The sequence below is a fragment of the Lithobates pipiens genome, unplaced genomic scaffold (genome assembly GCF_037356315.1).
Source record: "Lithobates pipiens isolate NorthernLeopardFrog02 unplaced genomic scaffold, aLitPip1_a1.2 Scaffold_8, whole genome shotgun sequence".
Lineage (NCBI taxonomy): Eukaryota > Metazoa > Chordata > Amphibia > Anura > Ranidae > Lithobates > Lithobates pipiens.
The window spans coordinates 678,625,764-678,651,018 of record NW_027507903.1 but is presented as its reverse complement, the minus strand read 5'-3'; the positions used below and the strand labels follow the sequence as shown (position 1 = coordinate 678,651,018).

The 25,255-nt window shown below is 51.6% G+C and overlaps 1 protein-coding gene across 2 annotated transcripts in view; it reads right to left on the bottom strand.

The window, feature by feature from the left end:
* Window positions 1-12,727: 12,727 nt before the first annotated feature.
* LOC143962027 (placenta-specific gene 8 protein-like) overlaps window positions 12,728-25,255 on the bottom strand; it is a 64,326-nt gene continuing 51,798 nt past the window's right edge. For both annotated transcript variants that reach the window (XM_077471369.1, XM_077471368.1), the window contains exon 4: window positions 12,728-23,545. In XM_077471369.1, coding sequence (XP_077327495.1) covers window positions 23,363-23,545 — 183 coding nt within the window. In that variant the 3' untranslated portion in view covers window positions 12,728-23,362. The remainder of the gene's footprint in view (window positions 23,546-25,255) is intronic.

The window sequence follows — 25,255 nt, the reverse complement described above, 5'->3', positions numbered from 1 at the left end:
TTTATGAGCTCTATGCGGGAATACGAGGCTCCTGGCAAGCTGGGGCGCCTGGGAGCTTTATGAGCTCTATGCGGAATACGAGGCTCCTGACAAGCTGAGGCACCTGGGAGCTTTATGAGCTCTATGCGGAATACGAGGCTCCTGACAAGCTGAGGCACCTGGGAGCTTTATGAGCTCTATGCGGAATACGAGGCTCCTGGCAAGCTGAGGCACCTGGGAGCTTTATGAGCTCTATGCGGAATATGAGGCTCCTGGCAAGCTGAGGCGCCTGGGAGCTTTATGAGCTCTATGCGGAATATGAGGCTCCTGGCAAGCTGAGGCGCCTGGGAGCTTTATGAGCTCTATGCGGGAATACGAGGCTCCTGGCAAGCTGAGGCGCCTGGGAGCTTTATGAGCTCTATGCGGAATACGAGGCTCCTGGCAAGCTGAGGCACCTGGGAGCTTTATGAGCTCTATGCGGAATACGAGGCTCCTGGCAAGCTGAGGCACCTGGGAGCTTTATGAGCTCTATGCGGAATATGAGGCTCCTGGCAAGCTGAGGCGCCTGGGAGCTTTATGAGCTCTATGCGGAATATGAGGCTCCTGGCAAGCTGAGGCGCCTGGGAGCTTTATGAGCTCTATGCGGGAATACGAGGCTCCTGGCAAGCTGAGGCGCCTGGGAGCTTTATGAGCTCTATGCGGAATACGAGGCTCCTGGCAAGCTGAGGCGCCTGGGAGCTTTATGAGCTCTATGCGGAATACGAGGCTCCTGACAAGCTGAGGCACCTGGGAGCTTTATGAGCTCTATGCGGGAATACGAGGCTCCTGGCAAGCTGAGGCGCCTGGGAGCTTTATGAGCTCTATGCGGGAATACGAGGCTCCTGGCAAGCTGAGGCGCCTGGGAGCTTTATGAGCTCTATGCGGGAATACGAGGCTCCTGGCAAGCTGGGGCGCCTGGGAGCTTTATGAGCTCTATGCGGAATACGAGGCTCCTGACAAGCTGAGGCACCTGGGAGCTTTATGAGCTCTATGCGGAATACGAGGCTCCTGACAAGCTGAGGCACCTGGGAGCTTTATGAGCTCTATGCGGAATACGAGGCTCCTGGCAAGCTGAGACACCTGGGAGCTTTATGAGCTCTATGCGGAATATGAGGCTCCTGGCAAGCTGAGGCGCCTGGGAGCTTTATGAGCTCTATGCGGAATATGAGGCTCCTGACAAGCTGAGGCGCCTGGGAGCTTTATGAGCTCTATGCGGGAATACGAGGCTCCTGGCAAGCTGAGGCACCTGGGAGCTTTATGAGCTCTATGCGGAATATGAGGCTCCTGGCAAGCTGAGGCACCTGGGAGCTTTATGAGCTCTATGCGGAATATGAGGCTCCTGGCAAGCTGAGGCACCTGGGAGCTTTATGAGCTCTATGCGGAATATGAGGCTCCTGGCAAGCTGAGGCGCCTGGGAGCTTTATGAGCTCTATGCGGAATATGAGGCTCCTGGCAAGCTGAGGCGCCTGGGAGCTTTATGAGCTCTATGCGGGAATACGAGGCTCCTGGCAAGCTGAGGCGCCTGGGAGCTTTATGAGCTCTATGCGGGAATACGAGGCTCCTGGCAAGCTGAGGCGCCTGGGAGCTTTATGAGCTCTATGCGGGAATACGAGGCTCCTGGCAAGCTGAGGCGCCTGGGAGCTTTATGAGCTCTATGCGGGAATACGAGGCTCCTGGCAAGCTGGGGCGCCTGGGAGCTTTATGAGCTCTATGCGGAATACGAGGCTCCTGACAAGCTGAGGCACCTGGGAGCTTTATGAGCTCTATGCGGAATACGAGGCTCCTGACAAGCTGAGGCACCTGGGAGCTTTATGAGCTCTATGCGGAATACGAGGCTCCTGGCAAGCTGAGGCACCTGGGAGCTTTATGAGCTCTATGCGGAATATGAGGCTCCTGGCAAGCTGAGGCGCCTGGGAGCTTTATGAGCTCTATGCGGAATATGAGGCTCCTGGCAAGCTGAGGCGCCTGGGAGCTTTATGAGCTCTATGCGGGAATACGAGGCTCCTGGCAAGCTGAGGCGCCTGGGAGCTTTATGAGCTCTATGCGGAATACGAGGCTCCTGGCAAGCTGAGGCGCCTGGGAGCTTTATGAGCTCTATGCGGAATACGAGGCTCCTGGCAAGCTGAGGCGCCTGGGAGCTTTATGAGCTCTATGCGGAATACGAGGCTCCTGACAAGCTGAGGCACCTGGGAGCTTTATGAGCTCTATGCGGGAATACAAGGCTCCTGGCAAGCTGAGGCGCCTGGGAGCTTTATGAGCTCTATGCGGGAATACGAGGCTCCTGGCAAGCTGAGGCGCCTGGGAGCTTTATGAGCTCTATGCGGGAATACGAGGCTCCTGGCAAGCTGGGGCGCCTGGGAGCTTTATGAGCTCTATGCGGAATACGAGGCTCCTGACAAGCTGAGGCACCTGGGAGCTTTATGAGCTCTATGCGGAATACGAGGCTCCTGACAAGCTGAGGCACCTGGGAGCTTTATGAGCTCTATGCGGAATATGAGGCTCCTGGCAAGCTGAGGCACCTGGAAGCTTTATGAGCTCTATGCGGAATATGAGGCTCCTGGCAAGCTGAGGCGCCTGGGAGCTTTATGAGCTCTATGCGGGAATATGAGGCTCCTGGCAAGCTGAGGCACCTGGGAGCTTTATGAGCTCTATGCGTGAATTCGAAGCTCCTGGCAAGCTGAGGCACCTGGGAGCTTTATGAGCTCTATGCGGGAATACGAGGCTCCTGGCAAGCTGAGGCACCTGGGAGCTTTATGAGCTCTATGCGGAATATGAGGCTCCTGGCAAGCTGAGGCGCCTGGGAGCTTTATGAGCTCTATGCGGAATATGAGGCTCCTGGCAAGCTGAGGCACCTGGGAGCTTTATGAGCTCTATGCGGAATATGAGGCTCCTGGCAAGCTGAGGCACCTGGGAGCTTTATGAGCTCTATGCGGGAATACGAGGCTCCTGACAAGCTGAGGGACCTGGGAGCTTTATGAGCTCTATGCGGGAATACGAGGCTCCTGGCAAGCTGAGGCGCCTGGGAGCTTTATGAGCTCTATGCGGGAATACGAGGCTCCTGGCAAGCTGAGGCGCCTGGGAGCTTTATGAGCTCTATGCGGGAATATGAGGCTCCTGGCAAGCTGAGGCGCCTGGGAGCTTTACGAGCTCTATGCGGGAATACGAGGCTCCTGGCAAGCTGAGGCGCCTGGGAGCTTTATGAGCTCTATGCGGGAATACGAGGCTCCTGGCAAGCTGGGGCGCCTGGGAGCTTTATGAGCTCTATGCGGAATACGAGGCTCCTGACAAGCTGAGGCACCTGGGAGCTTTATGAGCTCTATGCGGAATACGAGGCTCCTGACAAGCTGAGGCACCTGGGAGCTTTATGAGCTCTATGCGGAATATGAGGCTCCTGGCAAGCTGAGGCACCTGGGAGCTTTATGAGCTCTATGCGGAATATGAGGCTCCTGGCAAGCTGAGGCACCTGGGAGCTTTATGAGCTCTATGCGGAATATGAGGCTCCTGGCAAGCTGAGGCGCCTGGGAGCTTTATGAGCTCTATGCGGGAATACGAGGCTCCTGGCAAGCTGAGGCGCCTGGGAGCTTTATGAGCTCTATGCGGAATACGAGGCTCCTGGCAAGCTGAGGCGCCTGGGAGCTTTATGAGCTCTATGCGGAATACGAGGCTCCTGGCAAGCTGAGGCGCCTGGGAGCTTTATGAGCTCTATGCGGAATATGAGGCTCCTGGCAAGCTGAGGCACCTGGGAGCTTTATGAGCTCTATGCGGAATATGAGGCTCCTGGCAAGCTGAGGCACCTGGGAACTTTATGAGCTCTATGCGGGAAGACGAGGCTCCTGGCAAGCTGAGGCACCTGGGAGCTTTATGAGCTCTATGCGGGAATACGAGGCTCCTGGCAAGCTGAGGCGCCTGGGAGCTTTATGAGCTCTATGCGGAATACGAGGCTCCTGGCAAGCTGAGGCGCCAGGGAGCTTTATGAGCTCTATGCGGAATACGAGGCTCCTGGCAAGCTGAGGCGCCTGGGAGCTTTATGAGCTCTATGCGGAATACGAGGCTCTTGACAAGCTGAGGCACCTGGGAGCTTTATGAGCTCTATGCGGAATATGAGGCTCCTGACAAGCTGAGGCACCTGGGAGCTTTATGAGCCCTATGCGGAATACGAGGCTCCTGGCAAGCTGAGGCACCTGGGAGCTTTATGAGCTCTATGCGGAATATGAGGCTCCTGGCAAGCTGAGGGACCTGGGAGCTTTATGAGCTCTATGCAGGAATACGAGGCTCCTGGCAAGCTGAGGCACCTGGGAGCTTTATGAGCTCTATGCGGGAATATGAGGCTCCTGGCAAGCTGAGGCGCCTGGGAGCTTTATGAGCTCTATGCGGGAATACGAGGCTCCTGGCAAGCTGAGGCGCCTGGGAGCTTTATGAGCTCTATGCTGGAATACGAGGCTCCTGGCAAGCTGGGGCGCCTGGGAGCTTTATGAGCTCTATGCGGAATACGAGGCTCCTGGCAAGCTGAGGCGCCTGGGAGCTTTATGAGCTCTATGCGGAATATGAGGCTCCTGGCAAGCTGAGGCACCTGGGAGCTTTATGAGCTCTATGCGGAATATGAGGCTCCTGGCAAGCTGAGGGACCTCGGAGCTTTATGAGCTCTATGCGGGAATACGAGGCTCCTGGCAAGCTGAGGCGCCTGGGAGCTTTATGAGCTCTATGCGGGAATACGAGGCTCCTGGCAAGCTGAGGCGCCTGGGAGCTTTATGAGCTCTATGCGGGAATACGAGGCTCCTGGCAAGCTGGGGCGCCTGGGAGCTTTATGAGCTCTATGCGGAATACGAGGCTCCTGACAAGCTGAGGCACCTGGGAGCTTTATGAGCTCTATGCGGAATATGAGGCTCCTGACAAGCTGAGGCACCTGGGAGCTTTATGAGCTCTATGCGGAATATGAGGCTCCTGACAAGCTGAGGCACCTGGGAGCTTTATGAGCTCTATGCGGAATACGAGGCTCCTGGCAAGCTGAGGCGCCTGGGAGCTTTATGAGCTCTATGCGGAATACGAGGCTCCTGACAAGCTGAGGCACCTGGGAGCTTTATGAGCTCTATGCGGAATACGAGGCTCCTGACAAGCTGAGGCACCTGGGAGCTTTATGAGCTCTATGCGGAATACGAGGCTCCTGGCAAGCTGAGGCGCCTGGGAGCTTTATGAGCTCTATGCGGAATACGAGGCTCCTGGCAAGCTGAGGCGCCTGGGAGCTTTATGAGCTCTATGCGGAATACGAGGCTCCTGACAAGCTGAGGCACCTGGGAGCTTTATGAGCTCTATGCGGAATACGAGGCTCCTGACAAGCTGAGGCACCTGGGAGCTTTATGAGCTCTATGCGGAATATGAGGCTCCTGGCAAGCTGAGGCGCCTGGGAGCTTTATGAGCTCTATGCGGAATACGAGGCTCCTGGCAAGCTGAGGCACCTGGGAGCTTTATGAGCTCTATGCGTGAATTCGAGGCTCCTGGCAAGCTGAGGCGCCTGGGAGCTTTATGAGCTCTATGCGGAATACGAGGCTCCTGACAAGCTGAGGCGCCTGGGAGCTTTATGAGCTCTATGCGGAATACGAGGCTCCTGACAAGCTGAGGCACCTGGGAGCTTTATGAGCTCTATGCGTGAATTCGAGGCTCCTGGCAAGCTGAGGCGCCTGGGAGCTTTATGAGCTCTATGCGGAATACGAGGCTCCTGACAAGCTGAGGCGCCTGGGAGCTTTATGAGCTCTATGCGGAATATGAGGCTCCTGGCAAGCTGAGGCACCTGGGAGCTTTATGAGCTCTATGCGGAATATGAGGCTCCTGGCAAGCTGAGGGACCTCGGAGCTTTATGAGCTCTATGCGGGAATACGAGGCTCCTGGCAAGCTGAGGCGCCTGGGAGCTTTATGAGCTCTATGCGGGAATACGAGGCTCCTGGCAAGCTGAGGCGCCTGGGAGCTTTATGAGCTCTATGCGGGAATACGAGGCTCCTGGCAAGCTGGGGCGCCTGGGAGCTTTATGAGCTCTATGCGGAATACGAGGCTCCTGACAAGCTGAGGCACCTGGGAGCTTTATGAGCTCTATGCGGAATATGAGGCTCCTGACAAGCTGAGGCACCTGGGAGCTTTATGAGCTCTATGCGGAATATGAGGCTCCTGACAAGCTGAGGCACCTGGGAGCTTTATGAGCTCTATGCGGAATACGAGGCTCCTGGCAAGCTGAGGCGCCTGGGAGCTTTATGAGCTCTATGCGGAATACGAGGCTCCTGACAAGCTGAGGCACCTGGGAGCTTTATGAGCTCTATGCGGAATACGAGGCTCCTGACAAGCTGAGGCACCTGGGAGCTTTATGAGCTCTATGCGGAATACGAGGCTCCTGGCAAGCTGAGGCGCCTGGGAGCTTTATGAGCTCTATGCGGAATACGAGGCTCCTGGCAAGCTGAGGCGCCTGGGAGCTTTATGAGCTCTATGCGGAATACGAGGCTCCTGACAAGCTGAGGCACCTGGGAGCTTTATGAGCTCTATGCGGAATACGAGGCTCCTGGCAAGCTGAGGCGCCTGGGAGCTTTATGAGCTCTATGCGGAATACGAGGCTCCTGGCAAGCTGAGGCGCCTGGGAGCTTTATGAGCTCTATGCGGAATACGAGGCTCCTGGCAAGCTGAGGCGCCTGGGAGCTTTATGAGCTCTATGCGGAATACGAGGCTCCTGACAAGCTGAGGCGCCTGGGAGCTTTATGAGCTCTATGCGGGAATACGAGGCTCCTGGCAAGCTGAGGCGCCTGGGAGCTTTATGAGCTCTATGCGGGAATACGAGGCTCCTGGCAAGCTGGGGCGCCTGGGAGCTTTATGAGCTCTATGCGGAATACGAGGCTCCTGACAAGCTGAGGCACCTGGGAGCTTTATGAGCTCTATGCGGAATACGAGGCTCCTGACAAGCTGAGGCACCTGGGAGCTTTATGAGCTCTATGCGGAATACGAGGCTCCTGGCAAGCTGAGGCACCTGGGAGCTTTATGAGCTCTATGCGGAATATGAGGCTCCTGGCAAGCTGAGGCGCCTGGGAGCTTTATGAGCTCTATGCAGAATATGAGGCTCCTGACAAGCTGAGGCGCCTGGGAGCTTTATGAGCTCTATGCGGGAATACGAGGCTCCTGGCAAGCTGAGGCACCTGGGAGCTTTATGAGCTCTATGCGGAATATGAGGCTCCTGGCAAGCTGAGGCACCTGGGAGCTTTATGAGCTCTATGCGGAATATGAGGCTCCTGGCAAGCTGAGGCACCTGGGAGCTTTATGAGCTCTATGCGGAATATGAGGCTCCTGGCAAGCTGAGGCTCCTGGGAGCTTTATGAGCTCTATGCGGAATATGAGGCTCCTGGCAAGCTGAGGCGCCTGGGAGCTTTATGAGCTCTATGCGGGAATACGAGGCTCCTGGCAAGCTGAGGCGCCTGGGAGCTTTATGAGCTCTATGCGGGAATACGAGGCTCCTGGCAAGCTGAGGCGCCTGGGAGCTTTATGAGCTCTATGCGGGAATACGAGGCTCCTGGCAAGCTGAGGCGCCTGGGAGCTTTATGAGCTCTATGCGGGAATACGAGGCTCCTGGCAAGCTGGGGCGCCTGGGAGCTTTATGAGCTCTATGCGGAATACGAGGCTCCTGACAAGCTGAGGCACCTGGGAGCTTTATGAGCTCTATGCGGAATACGAGGCTCCTGACAAGCTGAGGCACCTGGGAGCTTTATGAGCTCTATGCGGAATACGAGGCTCCTGGCAAGCTGAGGCACCTGGGAGCTTTATGAGCTCTATGCGGAATATGAGGCTCCTGGCAAGCTGAGGCGCCTGGGAGCTTTATGAGCTCTATGCGGAATATGAGGCTCCTGGCAAGCTGAGGCGCCTGGGAGCTTTATGAGCTCTATGCGGGAATACGAGGCTCCTGGCAAGCTGAGGCGCCTGGGAGCTTTATGAGCTCTATGCGGAATACGAGGCTCCTGGCAAGCTGAGGCGCCTGGGAGCTTTATGAGCTCTATGCGGAATACGAGGCTCCTGGCAAGCTGAGGCGCCTGGGAGCTTTATGAGCTCTATGCGGAATACGAGGCTCCTGACAAGCTGAGGCACCTGGGAGCTTTATGAGCTCTATGCGGAATACGAGGCTCCTGACAAGCTGAGGCACCTGGGAGCTTTATGAGCTCTATGCGGAATATGAGGCTCATGGCACGCTGAGGCGCCTGGGTGCTTTATGAGCTCTATGCGGAATACGAGGCTCCTGACAAGCTGAGGCACCTGGGAGCTTTATGAGCTCTATGCGGGAATACGAGGCTCCTGGCAAGCTGAGGCGCCTGGGAGCTTTATGAGCTCTATGCGGGAATACGAGGCTCCTGGCAAGCTGAGGCGCCTGGGAGCTTTATGAGCTCTATGCGGGAATACGAGGCTCCTGGCAAGCTGGGGCGCCTGGGAGCTTTATGAGCTCTATGCGGAATACGAGGCTCCTGACAAGCTGAGGCACCTGGGAGCTTTATGAGCTCTATGCGGAATACGAGGCTCCTGACAAGCTGAGGCACCTGGGAGCTTTATGAGCTCTATGCGGAATATGAGGCTCCTGGCAAGCTGAGGCACCTGGGAGCTTTATGAGCTCTATGCGGAATATGAGGCTCCTGGCAAGCTGAGGCGCCTGGGAGCTTTATGAGCTCTATGCGGAATATGAGGCTCCTGACAAGCTGAGGCGCCTGGGAGCTTTATGAGCTCTATGCGGGAATACGAGGCTCCTGGCAAGCTGAGGCACCTGGGAGCTTTATGAGCTCTATGCGGAATATGAGGCTCCTGGCAAGCTGCGGCACCTGGGAGCTTTATGAGCTCTATGCGGAATATGAGGCTCCTGGCAAGCTGAGGCGCCTGGGAGCTTTATGAGCTCTATGCGGAATATGAGGCTCCTGACAAGCTGAGGCGCCTGGGAGCTTTATGAGCTCTATGCGGGAATACGAGGCTCCTGGCAAGCTGAGGCACCTGGGAGCTTTATGAGCTCTATGCGGAATATGAGGCTCCTGGCAAGCTGCGGCACCTGGGAGCTTTATGAGCTCTATGCGGAATATGAGGCTCCTGGCAAGCTGAGGCGCCTGGGAGCTTTATGAGCTCTATGCGGAATATGAGGCTCCTGGCAAGCTGAGGCGCCTGGGAGCTTTATGAGCTCTATGCGGGAATACGAGGCTCCTGGCAAGCTGAGGCGCCTGGGAGCTTTATGAGCTCTATGCGGAATACGAGGCTCCTGGCAAGCTGAGGCGCCTGGGAGCTTTATGAGCTCTATGCGGAATACGAGGCTCCTGGCAAGCTGAGGCGCCTGGGAGCTTTATGAGCTCTATGCGGAATACGAGGCTCCTGACAAGCTGAGGCACCTGGGAGCTTTATGAGCTCTATGCGGAATACGAGGCTCCTGACAAGCTGAGGCACCTGGGAGCTTTATGAGCTCTATGCGGAATATGAGGCTCCTGGCAAGCTGAGGCGCCTGGGTGCTTTATGAGCTCTATGCGGAATACGAGGCTCCTGACAAGCTGAGGCACCTGGGAGCTTTATGAGCTCTATGCGGGAATACGAGGCTCCTGGCAAGCTGAGGCGCCTGGGAGCTTTATGAGCTCTATGCGGGAATACGAGGCTCCTGGCAAGCTGAGGCGCCTGGGAGCTTTATGAGCTCTATGCGGGAATACGAGGCTCCTGGCAAGCTGGGGCGCCTGGGAGCTTTATGAGCTCTATGCGGAATACGAGGCTCCTGACAAGCTGAGGCACCTGGGAGCTTTATGAGCTCTATGCGGAATACGAGGCTCCTGACAAGCTGAGGCACCTGGGAGCTTTATGAGCTCTATGCGGAATATGAGGCTCCTGGCAAGCTGAGGCACCTGGGAGCTTTATGAGCTCTATGCGGAATATGAGGCTCCTGGCAAGCTGAGGCGCCTGGGAGCTTTATGAGCTCTATGCGGAATATGAGGCTCCTGACAAGCTGAGGCGCCTGGGAGCTTTATGAGCTCTATGCGGGAATACGAGGCTCCTGGCAAGCTGAGGCACCTGGGAGCTTTATGAGCTCTATGCGGAATATGAGGCTCCTGGCAAGCTGCGGCACCTGGGAGCTTTATGAGCTCTATGCGGAATATGAGGCTCCTGGCAAGCTGAGGCGCCTGGGAGCTTTATGAGCTCTATGCGGAATACGAGGCTCCTGGCAAGCTGAGGCGCCTGGGAGCTTTATGAGCTCTATGCGGGAATACGAGGCTCCTGGCAAGCTGGGGCGCCTGGGAGCTTTATGAGCTCTATGCGGAATACGAGGCTCCTGGCAAGCTGAGGCGCCTGGGAGCTTTATGAGCTCTATGCGGAATATGAGGCTCCTGACAAGCTGAGGCACCTGGGAGCTTTATGAGCTCTATGCGGAATATGAGGCTCCTGGCAAGCTGAGGCACCTGGGAGCTTTATGAGCTCTATGCGGAATATGAGGCTCCTGGCAAGCTGAGGGACCTGGGAGCTTTATGAGCTCTATGCGGAATATGAGGCTCCTGGCAAGCTGAGGCACCTGGGAGCTTTATGAGCTCTATGCGGAATATGAGGCTCCTGGCAAGCTGAGGCACCTGGGAGCTTTATGAGCTCTATGTGGAATATGAGGCTCCTGGCAAGCTGAGGGACCTGGGAGCTTTATGAGCTCTATGCGGAATACGAGGCTCCTGGCAAGCTGAGGGACCTGGGAGCTTTATGAGCTCTATGCGGAATACGAGGCTCCTGACAAGCTGAGGCACCTGGGAGCTTTATGAGCTCTATGCGGAATATGAGGCTCCTGACAAGCTGAGGCACCTGGGAGCTTTATGAGCTCTATGCGGAATATGAGGCTCCTGGCAAGCTGAGGCACCTGGGAGCTTTATGAGCTCTATGCGGAATACGAGGCTCCTGGCAAGCTGAGGCGCCTGGGAGCTTTATGAGCTCTATGCGGAATACGAGGCTCCTGACAAGCTGAGGCACCTGGGAGCTTTATGAGCTCTATGCGGAATATGAGGCTCCTGGCAAGCTGAGGCGCCTGGGAGCTTTATGAGCTCTATGCGGAATACGAGGCTCCTGGCAAGCTGAGGCGCCTGGGAGCTTTATGAGCTCTATGCGGAATATGAGGCTCCTGACAAGCTGAGGCACCTGGGAGCTTTATGAGCTCTATGCGGAATACGAGGCTCCTGGCAAGCTGAGGCACCTGGGAGCTTTATGAGCTCTATGCGGAATACGAGGCTCCTGGCAAGCTGAGGCACCTGGGAGCTTTATGAGCTCTATGCGGAATATGAGGCTCCTGGCAAGCTGAGGGACCTGGGAGCTTTATGAGCTCTATGTGGGAATACGAGGCTCCTGGCAAGCTGAGGCGCCTGGGAGCTTTATGAGCTCTATGCGGGAATACGAGGCTCCTGGCAAGCTGAGGCGCCTGGGAGCTTTATGAGCTCTATGCGGAATACGAGGCTCCTGACAAGCTGAGGCACCTGGGAGCTTTATGAGCTCTATGCGGAATATGAGGCTCCTGACAAGCTGAGGCACCTGGGAGCTTTATGAGCTCTATGCGGAATACGAGGCTCCTGGCAAGCTGAGGCACCTGGGAGCTTTATGAGCTCTATGCGGAATACGAGGCTCCTGGCAAGCTGAGGCACCTGGGAGCTTTATGAGCTCTATGCGGAATACAAGGCTCCTGGCAAGCTGAGGGACCTGGGAGCTTTATGAGCTCTATGCGGGAATACGAGGCTCCTGGCAAGCTGAGGCGCCTGGGAGCTTTATGAGCTCTATGCGGAATACGAGGCTCCTGGCAAGCTGAGGCGCCTGGGAGCTTTATGAGCTCTATGCGGAATACGAGGCTCCTGACAAGCTGAGGCACCTGGGAGCTTTATGAGCTCTATGCGGAATATGAGGCTCCTGGCAAGCTGAGGGACCTGGGAGCTTTATGAGCTCTATGCGGGAATACGAGGCTCCTGGCAAGCTGAGGCACCTGGGAGCTTTATGAGCTCTATGCGGGAATATGAGGCTCCTGGCAAGCTGAGGCGCCTGGGAGCTTTATGAGCTCTATGCGGAATACGAGGCTCCTGGCAAGCTGAGGCGCCTGGGAGCTTTATGAGCTCTATGCGGAATACGAGGCTCCTGACAAGCTGAGGCACCTGGGAGCTTTATGAGCTCTATGCGGAATACGAGGCTCCTGACAAGCTGAGGCACCTGGGAGCTTTATGAGCTCTATGCGGAATACGAGGCTCCTGACAAGCTGAGGCACCTGGGAGCTTTATGAGCTCTATGCGGAATATGAGGCTCCTGGCAAGCTGAGGCACCTGGGAGCTTTATGAGCTCTATGCGGAATATGAGGCTCCTGGCAAGCTGAGGGACCTGGGAGCTTTATGAGCTCTATGCGGAATATGAGGCTCCTGGCAAGCTGAGGCACCTGGGAGCTTTATGAGCTCTATGCGGAATATGAGGCTCCTGGCAAGCTGAGGCACCTGGGAGCTTTATGAGCTCCATGCGGGAATACGAGGCTCCTGACAAGCTGAGGCACCTGGGAGCTTTATGAGCTCTATACGGGAATATGAGTTTTCTCCTGTGTCGGTGCTGTTTATAATAACAGATGGGGGAATTAATATCAGGAGGAAATCTCTAACACAAATATAAGGCACTATGACATTAAATGTAGAAGTGAGATAATAGTGTTGTGCAGCAGTAACAGCCAAGGACTTGACACACATTGATATTCATTGAAGCTTTAATGACCATATGCAGTACAGAAAGAAACAAATAGATATAACCAGTATTAAACTAAGGGTTTATAAAGAAGGTATCCAAATAGGAATACCTGCAACAGTTCTTACATTTGACCATTAGGTGGCGATGCAGTGTAACTACCGATACGGCACAGGTGAAAGAGCCGCTGCCAAACAGAACTTTGTGGAACACATACTGGTGGCAAGGACAAATACTTGCCCTGGAGAGGATAAACCAAGTGGTTGGGGCCCAGAACCTCACAGCAGGCTCCACCCAGGTACAGCTGCAGAAGGAATACAGTCTCTCACTTCTTCGGGGACCATCTGCAATGGACATACCAGGTGGTTGAGGCCCAGAACCCCACAGCAGGATACACATGGGTAAGCAGCAGAAAGAATACAGTCTCTTACTTCTTATAGGACCATCAGAGGATAGACCAGGTGGCTGAGGCCCAAAACCCCACAGAAGGTTCCACACAAGTACAGCTACAGAAGGAACACAGTCTCTCACTTCTTGGGGGACCGTCTGCAGAGGATAGACCAAGTGGTTGGGGCCCGGGACCTCACAGCAGACTCCACACAGGTACAGCTGCAGAAGGAATACAGTCTGTTACTACTGGAGGGCGGGGGACCATCGGCAGAGGATATACCAGGTGGTTGAGGCCCAGAACCCCACAGCAGGATACACACAGGTAAGCAGCAGAAAGAATACAGTCTCTTACTTCTTGGGGGACCAGGTGGCTGAGGCCCAAAACCCCACAGAAGGTTCCACACAGGTACGGTTGCAGAAGGAACACAGTCTCTCACTTCTTGGGGGACCGTCTGCAGAGGATAGACCCAGTGGTTGAGGCCCGGAACCTCACAGCAGGCTCCACAAAGGTACAGCTGCAGAAGGAATACAGTCTGTTACTACTGGAGGGCGGGGGACCATCGGCAGAGCATATACCAGGTGGTCGAGGCCCAGAACCCCACAGCAGGATACACATAGGTAAGCAGCAGAAAGAATACAGTCTCTTACTTCTTGGGAGACCAGGTGGCTGAGGCCCAAAACCCCACAGAAGGTTCCAAACAGGTACGGTTGCAGAAGGAACACAGTCTCTCACTTCTTGGGGGACAGTCTGCAGAGGATAGACCCAGTGGTTGAGGCCCGGAACCCCACAGCAGGCTCCACAAAGGTACAGCTGCAGAAGGAATACAGTCTGTTACTACTGGAGGGCGGGGGACCATCGGCAGAGCATATACCAGGTGGTCAAGGCCCAGAACCCCACAGCAGGATACACATAGGTAAGCAGCAGAAAGAATACAGTCTCTTACTTCTTGTAGGACCATCAGAGGATAGACCAGGTGGTTGAGGCCAAAAAGCTGCACAGCAGGCTCCATACAGGTTAAGCTGCAGAAGGAACACAGTCTCTCACTTCTTGGGGGACAGTCTGCAGAGGATAGACCCAGTGGTTGAGGCCCGGAACCCCACAGCAGGCTCCACACAGGTACAGCTGCAGAAGGAATACAGTCTGTAACTACTGGGGGGGGGGGGGACCATCTGCAGAGGATATACCAGGTGATTGAGGCCCAGAACCCCACAGCAGGATACACATAGGTAAGCAGTAAAAAGAATACAGTCTCTTACTTCTTGGGAGACCAGGTGGCTGAGGCCCAAAACCCCACAGAAGGTTCCACACAGGTACAGTTGCAGAAGGAACACAGTCTCTCACTTCTTGGGGGACAGTCTGCAGAGGATAGACCAAGTGGTTGAGGCCCAGAACCCCACAGCAGGCTCCACAAAGGTACAGCTGCAGAAGGAATACAGTCTGTTACTACTGGAGGGCGGGGGACCATCGGCAGAGCATATACCAGGTGGTCGAGGCCCAGAACCCCACAGCAGGATACACATAGGTAAGCAGCAGAAAGAATACAGTCTCTTACTTCTTGGGAGACCAGGTGGCTGAGGCCCAAAACCCCACAGAAGGTTCCACACAGGTACAGTTGCAGAAGGAACACAGTCTCTCACTTCTTGGGGGACAGTCTGCAGAGGATAGACCAAGTGGTTGAGGCCCAGAACCCCACAGCAGGCTCCACAAAGGTACAGCTGCAGAAGGAATACAGTCTGTAACTACTGAGGGGGGGGGACCATCTGCAGAGGATATACCAGGTTGTCAAGGCCCAGAACCCCACAGCAGGATACACATAGGTAAGCAGCAGAAAGAATACAGTCTCTTACTTCTTGTAGGACCATCAGAGGATAGACCAGGTGGTTGAGGCCAAAAAGCTGCACAGCAGGCTCCATACAGGTTAAGCTGCAGAAGGAACACAGTCTCTCACTTCTTGGGGGACAGTCTGCAGAGGACAGACCCAGTGGTTGAGGCCCGGAACCCCACAGCAGGCTCCACACAGGTACAGCTGCAGAAGGAATACAGTCTGTAACTACTGGGGGGGGGGGACCATCTGCAGAGGATATACCAGGTGATTGAGGCCCAGAACCCCACAGCAGGATACACATAGGTAAGCAGTAAAAAGAATACAGTCTCTTACTTCTTGGGAGACCAGGTGGCTGAGGCCCAAAACCCCACAGAAGGTTCCACACAGGTACAGTTGCAGAAGGAACACAGTCTCTCACTTCTTGGGGGACAGTCTGCAGAGGATAGACCCAGTGGTTGAGGCCCGGAACCTCACAGCAGGCTCCACAAAGGTACAGCTGCAGAAGGAATACAGTCTGTTACTACTGGAGGGCGGGGGACCATCGGCAGAGCATATACCAGGTGGTCGAGGCCCAGAACCCCACAGCAGGATACACATAGGTAAGCAGCAGAAAGAATACAGTCTCTTACTTCTTGGGAGACCAGGTGGCTGAGGCCCAAAACCCCACAGAAGGTTCCACACAGGTACAGTTGCAGAAGGAACACAGTCTCTCACTTCTTGGGGGACAGTCTGCAGAGGATAGACCAAGTGGTTGAGGCCCAGAACCCCACAGCAGGCTCCACAAAGGTACAGCTGCAGAAGGAATACAGTCTGTAACTACTGAGGGGGGGGGGGGGCATCGGCAGAGGATATACCAGGTGGTCAAGGCCCAGAACCCCACAGCAGGATACACATAGGTAAGCAGCAGAAAGAATACAGTCTCTTACTTCTTGTAGGACCATCAGAGGATAGACCAGGTGGTTGAGGCCAAAAAGCCGCACAGCAGGCTCCATACAGGTTAAGCTGCAGAAGGAACACAGTCTCTCACTTCTTGGGGGACAGTCTGCAGAGGATAGACCCAATGGTTGAGGCCTGGAACCCCGCAGCAGGCTCCACACAGGTACAGCTGCAGAAGGAATAGAGTCTGTCACTACTGAGGGGGGGAGCATCTGCAGTGTATAGACCAAGTGGTTGATGCCCAGAACCCCACAGAAGGCTCCGGACAGGTACAGCTGCAGAAATCTCTGGTAGAGCAGTCTAGGCACCAACCCACTTGAATGGCTGTATTGGGAAATCTATCTGGACAATATCCATCCATGGGTTAGTGTTGGGTGCTCTTAAGCCCTTTGTTGGCCCACAAACCCATTCTGGCATAAGAGGCACTGAACCTTCCCCTATCCATGTGAGCAAGCCAGCAGTGGTGAAACACATCAAGGGAGGTGGTTTTGGATGGAGCCATTAATGTGTACAGTTTTAAATTTTAAGTTAAATAGAAAAAAAAAGCAAAGTTTTGTAGTGCAGCTTTTATTGTCTGTTGACTGAGAGGGGAGACGGGCTTTGGAGGTCAGTACCTGGGTTGTCTGTGTGGATTGAAAAGAGCAAGTCTGAAGCTGAGCCATGGGTTTGGGTAGGCACTAAACCTGGTCACAGCTAGCTAGCCTAGATCAGGCATGGATTCACTGAGCACTGGTAGGCATGAGGAGCTGCAATTTATATCCCGTTGGGCAGGTCCAGGAGTCCAGGGTATGATGGAGCCCTGAGGATTGTGGATAATGTAAAGGGCCTAGCTTCGGGTAAAGGGCACTTCACTAAGCTAATATTATAGGATAGGTTCCTAACGTATTCAGGTGGACAAATACTCATAGTTTAGAACTTCTTCCTGAGTTTACACCTCACCGATAACCAATCTCTGGCAGGACTCTGTAGTATTGTGTGCAGATAATGGTGGGCAACTGTCACCCCACAAGCCATCAAAAGAACCCCTCAGAATGAAAACTCATCAGGGAAGGAACAATTTTTACAGACCGAGTCCCCACACTGTCTGAGAACCATAAATCATTTTCTTAGATCAGAGGGAATATGTTTCATCTGAAGATCCAAAATATTAGTTGTGGAGAGCTGTGAATTATCCCTTCTTATAGTACAAACTATGAGCTCCATGCGAATGCAAATTGCTATGCCCTGGTCATATAGAACCATCTAGGGACCATCAACCATGGACCATGGTTACATGATGACTGTTTTTGGCTTCCATGTGGAACTTGGACTGCGACCGGGATGATATGTTGGTGCCCAAAATCCTAACCCCAACCCAGCCCTCAGAACCAGCTTGCATCCTAAGAGCACTTCAGGGGTACCAACTCCAAAGGTGATTGGCCAAAGGGCACTGCCAATAACAGGATACAACCATAGTGCCCCGATAGTAAAGGTTATTTCTGGTTTTCTCCATTTTTATCTTCTAGCAACTAATCAATGTTTTTTTTCCTTTCTTGTCTTTCGTATTTTTTACCCCTGTACATATTTCTATAGAGATATTTCTAGAGATATTAAATATATAAAATGAATCGGTGGCCTTCTGTGTACTAAGCTATGAATTCATACACCCAGAGAGGTTGTTGCGTTATAATACTAGTACCTGTATGCTTTCAATTTAAGGATTTGTAGAGAGTGAACAAACAATAAAAAGACTATTTGAGGCAGAAATTATATGTTGCCTAAACTTCTACTTTAAGAGCCACGTGACCCAAGTTTCTTGGCTTTTTTGTACTGGAATTCTGGGATGCAAAACCACAATGCGTCAGCTCAACACATTTAACAAAGACCCCTTTTAAGACACTTCATTGACAAAGAACTTTAAAGTCATACCTCCATTGTTCAAAGATGAGGAAAAGGGACATATTTATGTACACAGTATGTAGGGTAGGCAAAAGACACCCCCCCCAGTTACATGGACTACAAAGAATTAATACAAAAAAAAGATTGGTTACACCCACAAGTTCTTTTTTTTATAACGGGTTTTCAGAACACAAAACAACAATAATATATATTTTATACGAAAGGTTTTTTTTGCAAGAGCTATACATCAGACCAAAAAGAGGGACAATTGAGGAGGAGACGGGAACAAAGGGACTTGGTTTCATAAGAGGCACAACTGAGGAGGAGACAGGGACAGAGAGACTTGGTTCCATAAGAGGGACAACTGAGGAGGAGACAGGGACAAAGAGACTTGGTTCCATAAGAGGGACAACTGAGGAGGAGACAGGGACAGAGAGTCTTGGTTCCATAAGAGGGACAACTGAGGAGGAGACAGGGACAACGAGACTTGGTTCCATAAGAGGGAAAACTAAGGAAAAGACAGGGACAGAGAGGCTTGGTTTCATAAGAGGGACAACTGAGGAGGAGACATGGACAGAGAGACTTGGTTCCATAAGAGGGAAAACTAAGGAAAAGACAGGGACAGAGAGACTTGGTTCCATAAGAGGGACAACTGAGGAGGAGACAGGGACAAAGAGACTTGGTTCCATAAGAGGGACAACTGAGGAGGAGACATGGACAAAGAGACTTGGTTCCATAAAAGGGACAACTGAGGAGGAGACATGGACAAAGAGACTTGGTTCCATAAGAGGGAAAACTAAGGAAAAGACAGGGACAGAGAGACTTGGTTCCATATTAGGGAAAACTGAGCAGGAGATGGGCTCGAGAGACTTGGTTCCATAGGATGGACAACTGAAGAGGAGACGAGGAGAGATGGATTTGGTTCCATAGAAGGGTTAACTGAAGAGGTGACGGGGACAGGGAGACTTAATACCATATCAGGGAAAACTGAGGAGGAGAGAGGGCAGAAGGACTTGGTAACATAGGAAGGACAACTGAAGAGGTGATGGGGACAGAGGGGCTTGGTTCCATAAGAGGGACAACTCAAGAGGAGACATGAACAGAGGTACTTGGTTCCATAGGAGGGACAACTCAAGGGGAAACATGAACAGAGGGACTTGGTTCCATAGGAGGGACAACTGAAGAGGACACAGTGACAGAGGGACTTGTTTCCATTTGAGGGAAAACGGAGGAGGAGACAGGGACAGAGGGACTTGGCTGCATAAGAGGGAAAACTGAGAAGGAGACAGGAAAAGAGAGACTACTTGGCTCCATAAGAGAAAAAACTAAGGAGGAGATGGGGACAGAGGAACTTTGAGGCGGGACAACTGAGGAGGAGACGGGGCAGAATGACTTGGTTCCATATCAGGGAAAACTGAGGAGGAGATGGGGCAGAAGGACTTTGTTCTATATTAGGGAAAACTGAGTAGAAGACAGGGCAGAGGGACTTGGTTGCATAAGAGGGAAAACTGAAGAGGAGACAGGAACAGAGACACTTGGTTCCATATCATGGAAAGCTGAGGAGGAGAAAGAGCAGAGGGACTTGGTTCCATAGGAGGGACAACTGAGGAGTAGATGGGGCCATAGAGACTTGGTTTCATAGGAGGGACAACTGAAGAGGAGACAGGGACAGAGAGACTTGGTTCCATAGGAGGGACAACTGAAGAGGAGACAGGGACAGAGAGACTTGGTTCCATAGGAGGGACAACTGAAGAGGAGACAGGGACAGAGAGACTTAGTTCCATATCAGGGAAAACTGAGCAGGAGATGGGCCAGAGAGACTTGGTTCCATAGGAGAGACAACTGAAGAGGAGACGAGGAGAGATGGATTTGGTTCCATAGGAGGGTTAATTGAAGAGGAGACGGGGACAGGGAGACTTAGTTCCATATCAGGGAAAACTGAGGAGGAGAGAGGGCAGAAGGACTTGGTAACATAGGAAGGACAACTGAAGAGAAGATGGGGACAGAGGGACTTGGTTCCATAAGAGGAACAACTGAAGAGGAGACATGAACAGAGGAACTTGGTTCCATAGGAGGGACAACTCAAGGGGAGACATGAACAGAGGGACTTGATTCCATAGGAGGGACAACTGAAGAGGACACAGTGACAGAGGGACTTGTTTCCATTTGAGGGAAAAGGAGGAGGAGACAGGGACAGAGGGACATGGCTGCATAAGAGGGAAAACTGAGAAGGAGACAGGAAAAGAGGGACTTGGTTCCATAAGAGAAAAAACAAAGAAGGAGATGGGGACAGAGGAACTTTGAGGAGGGACAACTGAGGAGGAGACAGGGCAGAATGACTTGGTTCCATATCAGGGAAAACTGAGGAGGAGATGAGGCAGAAGGACTTGGTTCCATATTAGGGAACACTGAGAAGACAGGGCAGAGGGACTTGGTTGCATAAGAGGGAAAACTGAAGAGGAGACAGGAACAGAGACACTTGGTTCCATATCATGGAAAGCTGAGGAGGAGAAAGAGCAGAGGGAATTGGTTCCATAGGAGGGACAACTGAGGAGTAGATGGGGCCATAGAGACTTGGTTTCATAGGAGGGACAACTGAAGAGGAGACAGGGACAGAGAGACTTGGTTCCATAGGAGGGACAACTGAAGAGGAGACAGGGACAGAGAGACTTGGTTCCATAGGAGGGACAACTGAAGAGGAGACAGGGACAGAGAGACTTAGTTCCATATCAGGGAAAACTGAGCAGGAGATGGGCCAGAGAGACTTGGTTCCATAGGAGAGACAACTGAAGAGGAGACGAGGAGAGATGGATTTGGTTCCATAGGAGGGTTAATTGAAGAGGAGACGGGGACAGGGAGACTTAGTTCCATATCAGGGAAAACTGAGCAGGAGAGAGGGCAGAAGGACTTGGTAACATAGGAAGGACAACTGAAGAGGAGATGGGGACAGAGGGGCTTGGTTGCATAAGAGGGACAACTCAAGAGGAGACATGAACAGATGGACTTGGTTCCATAGGAGGGACAACAGAGGAGGAGACAGGGACAGAGGGACTTAGTTCCATATCAGGGAAAACTGAGGAGGAGACAGGAACAGAGGGACTTGGTTCCATTGGATGGAAAACTGAGGAGGAGACAGGGACAGAGAGACTCAGTTCCATAAGAGGGACAATAGGGGACTAGGCTTGAAGTGTACGTTGAGAGAAAACCCTTTCTTCGTTTCGGATGGAGTGGAGAGTGAAATTTTCTTTTTTTTTATATTAAATTTTTTTATTAAGGATTTACAGGTGATATAACAAAGTAAAAAAGCATGTAATTGCAACAATATGTAGAGCAATAATGTTTAGTGAGCATAACGGATAATGTAGTTCAGGTTCATACATAGGCACAATGCTTAAAGAAGCTATTGCTATGTTACATTTAAGGTATTGCTTAAAATGATCTATGTATGACCCTCAAAATGTAAGTAGTATCAGTATTTCATGCAAACATATACAGAGTGGGCAAAATAAGGTTGAGAAACATGGGCAAATAAGATAGTAACCATAATGGCAGCAATAGACAAGAGAGCAATGAGTAACAGCATACCATAAATCCTGAGGGTCCCTTTGGTATATTAACGATGATATGTTGGGTAGTTCCTGATATGTTGGGTAGTGCCTGATATGTTGGGTAGTGCCTAGAGTCAACTAAGAATATATCCTAAGTATAAAGATGAGGTTATAGGCACAATAAGTATTAATACCTCGTGGGAGGTCCTAAAATAATTTCACGTGAGGGAACTGTACCTACGATCGTGCAGCCAGGGGGCCCACTGCCCCCCAAAAGTTGATTTCTTTGCATTGGGCCTTGGCAAAGACTTGATGACTTCCTTCATAGTATTATTATTCAGCAGTAATTACTGTAAGGTAGGAGATTTCGCATCTTTCCGCGAATTTGCTGTGGTCACCCTGGCTGCAAAAAAGGTATGGGCAGGGGCGGACTGACAACTCATGGGGCCCCCGGGCAATATTAGATTATGGGGCCCCCAGGCAATCAAAAATGATGGGGCCACACAGTATACACAAACACACGTACACAGTATACAATCACACAGTATACGCAGACATGTTTCTATTGGCTGAGAAGGTACTGGAGAGGTGGGGCAGCTATAATCTCGGGATTTTTTAGACCGAAAGGATGTCAGTAAGGGACATTTCAGAGACAGATGTAAAAAAAAAAAAACACAAATTTTTACATACTGTCCCTGATTTTACTATGGCTGGCAACCCTGATGGGGCCCCCTAGTGGCATGGGGCCCTCGGGCAGTGCCGAGTGGCTCAATGGTCAGTCCGCTCCTGGGTATGGGTGATTTGCCACTGTTCAATAACGACTCCTCAAAGAGCCAGTTTAGGTTTGGGGGGGGGGGGGGTACAGGAAACATGGGTAACAGAATATATAAGGTGAAAAATACCTCAATCCAAAAAACAGGTTAAATGTGGACAATGCTGTCAAGTAAGCACTATGGAACTTTAGTGCAAACTTGGTGGCATTGTCCGCATTTAACGATTCGATTTTCTGTTGGTCTGTTGGGTTTCACCCTTACCTGGGCCTCTGTTAGAGAGATTTCCCCCTCACTTCCCGTCTTGATGACCACATTTTACCAGATAGGAAGTGAGGAGATTTCTCAAACAAAATCTACTTGGGGAAAGTAGGGGAAGGTCAGGACCCTTGTCAATTCGTTTTTTTTCCTTTTTTATTATTTGCATTGCTGTTGAAGATTTCCCCTACTGTTGTCAGCAGGACAGGAATTGAAGGGGAGGGTCTCTCTCAAGCAGAGACCCTGATAACAATACAAACTTGACAGGCATCTTAATTTCCCCCACTTCATCTAAAAACTAAAGAAAAAAAAAAAATCATTAAACTTGACAAACTCTTTGAAGTTGAACTCCAGAGAACTGAGAAAACGACCCCTTGCGGTGGAGGTTCTTCCAGTTCTTCCAGGCAATGCTCAATCTTGACTAGGGTACCGAGAAAAAAGGACTTATTATTTGACTTATGCCTTGCTCCTGCAGGCTCCTCCTTCCAATGCGACCAATCCCTCACAGCCTTTTCCCTTTCGGCGGCTGTGACATCATCACATTACTATGCAGATCTAAGTCCTCCATTGTATGTGAGGACACCAAGGGTCCATCCACAAGCCAGAGAATTGGAGAGAAGAGGGAGGAGTCGGCTGCCAGGGGAGTGAGGGATAAGGTAAGTAAAAGTGCTTTCTATGGGAACCTTAGACAAAAATGAGCATTTAACTCTGATAGTTATGGGGGAGCCCCATAGCAGGGGTAGCTATTTTTATAAATTCTCACGGGGTTCGGCTTTAAAGAGTCTCTCAACATGGCTTCAACCATGGCAGTGTCAGAACGGCAGAAAGGTAGCTGTGGGAAGGTGAGGCTACTTTAGAAATCAGTTGGTCACATCAATAAATGAATTCAGATTGGTGGCACGTGGACACTATTCTATAAGGCAGTGTAAAATCCAATATGAAAGCGCAACAGCCCAACAAACCAATCAGTTTTCAGACGAATGAAGATGAGCGCTGATTGGTTGACTTAGGTTACTACAACTCAGAATGTTGCTTAGTATTCAGTGAGAGGAGTATAGCCTTGAGACTGGGGCATCATGGGTGCGTTGCTCAGGATGGTGGTCTGTGCGGTGGTGACCGTGGACCAATTCCCCCTCCGCCGGATCTCCCGGGCCATCTGACACCAAGTACAGGAGTAGCAGCAGCAGGAGCGAACGCAGTCATCGCAGATCGAACCCTGAAATGAGACCGGTGAAAAAGAGGCGTCAATTCAGATATGGGAAAGGAGGGTGTGAACATTCTATGTGGTCATTGTGCGATCTTGGGGCCGCACTCGAGGCTGCCTACATCATGGAAGTTGACCACTACTGTCCTAGGGTGATCGCTATATGCTGTGCTTCCATCTACACTATATTACCAAAGGTATTGGGACACCTGCCTTTACACGCACATGAACTTTAATGGCATCCCAGTCTTAGCCCGTAGGGTTCAATATTGAGTTGGCCCACCCTTTGCAGCTATAACAGCTTCAACTCTTCTGAGAAGGCCGTCCACAAGGTTTAGGAGGGTGTCTATGGGAATGTTTGACCATTCTTCCAGAAGTGCATTTGTGAGGTCAGGCACTGAAGTTGGATGAGAAGGTCTGGCTCACAGTCTCTCTAATTTATCCAAAAGGTGTTCTATCGGGTTGAGGTCAGGACTCTGTGCAGGCCAATCAAGTTCCTCCATCCCAAACTTCCTCATCCATGTCTTTATGGACCTTGCTTTGTGCACTGGTCCAAATCATTTGGTGGAGGGGGGATTATGGTGCGGGGGGTTGTCTTTCGGTGTTTGGACTTGGCCCCTTAGTTCCAGTGAAGGAAACTCTTAGCCCTTGTACACACGGCCGGAGATTCCGATGGAATGTGTCCGATCGGACCGTTTTGTCGGATAATCCATCGGACTGTTTCCATCTGAGTATCCGATGGACCAAGTTTTCCAACTTGTCGGTAAAATTTTGATCATGTGTAGAGAATTCCGATCGGACCAAGTGCCATGCATGCTCAGATCAAATTCCTACACCAAAGCTATTGGCTACTAGCCTGAACGTAGTCCCGTCGTAACGAAATAACATCATCACGTTCTGAACGATCGGATTTTCCGACAACTTTGTCCGACCGTGTGTATGGAACAGTTTCGGACAAAATCCGTCGGAAAAAATCAGATGGATTTGGTTGTCGGAATGTCCGACCGTGTGTACAAGGGCTTAAGGAATCAGCATACCAAGACATTTTAGACAATTTCCTGCTCCCAACTTTGTGGGAACAGTTTGGGGATGGCCCCTTCCTGTTCCAACATGACTGCGCACCAGTGCACAAATAGAAATATTAATAGAAACAAAAAACTATTAGCAGAATATAAAATGTGCCTTATAACCTGCTTTGACATTACCAATATGTTCACTGAGCTGGATGCTCATACTCCTTGTTGTTCTACCAACATACTGTAGGCCACAAGGGCATTGCAGCAAATACACAACATTGGTGGATATACAAGTAATAAATGAATCCGTGGAGTAAATCCTAGAGGTAGCTGTAGAAATAAAAGTGTTTTTCTTACCATATCCTAGCTTATTAACCACTTGAGCTCCAGGACTGACTAGCTCATTTTTTACAAAACGGCACCGCATTACTTTAACTGGCAATTACGCTATCGTGCAACGCTGTACCCAAATAAAAAAGTTTGTCCTTTTTTCCCCCACAAACAGAGCTTTCTTTTGGTGGTATTTGATTATCTCCTTTTTTTTTTTTTTTTTTTTTTTTTTGCACCATAAACAAAAAAAGGCTAACAATTTTGAAAAAAAAAACAACAACAATATTTTTGCTTTCTGCTCTAAATCCATATCCCAAAAAAATTTAAAAAATCGAATTTCTTCATCAATTTAGGGCAATATGTATTCTGCTACATG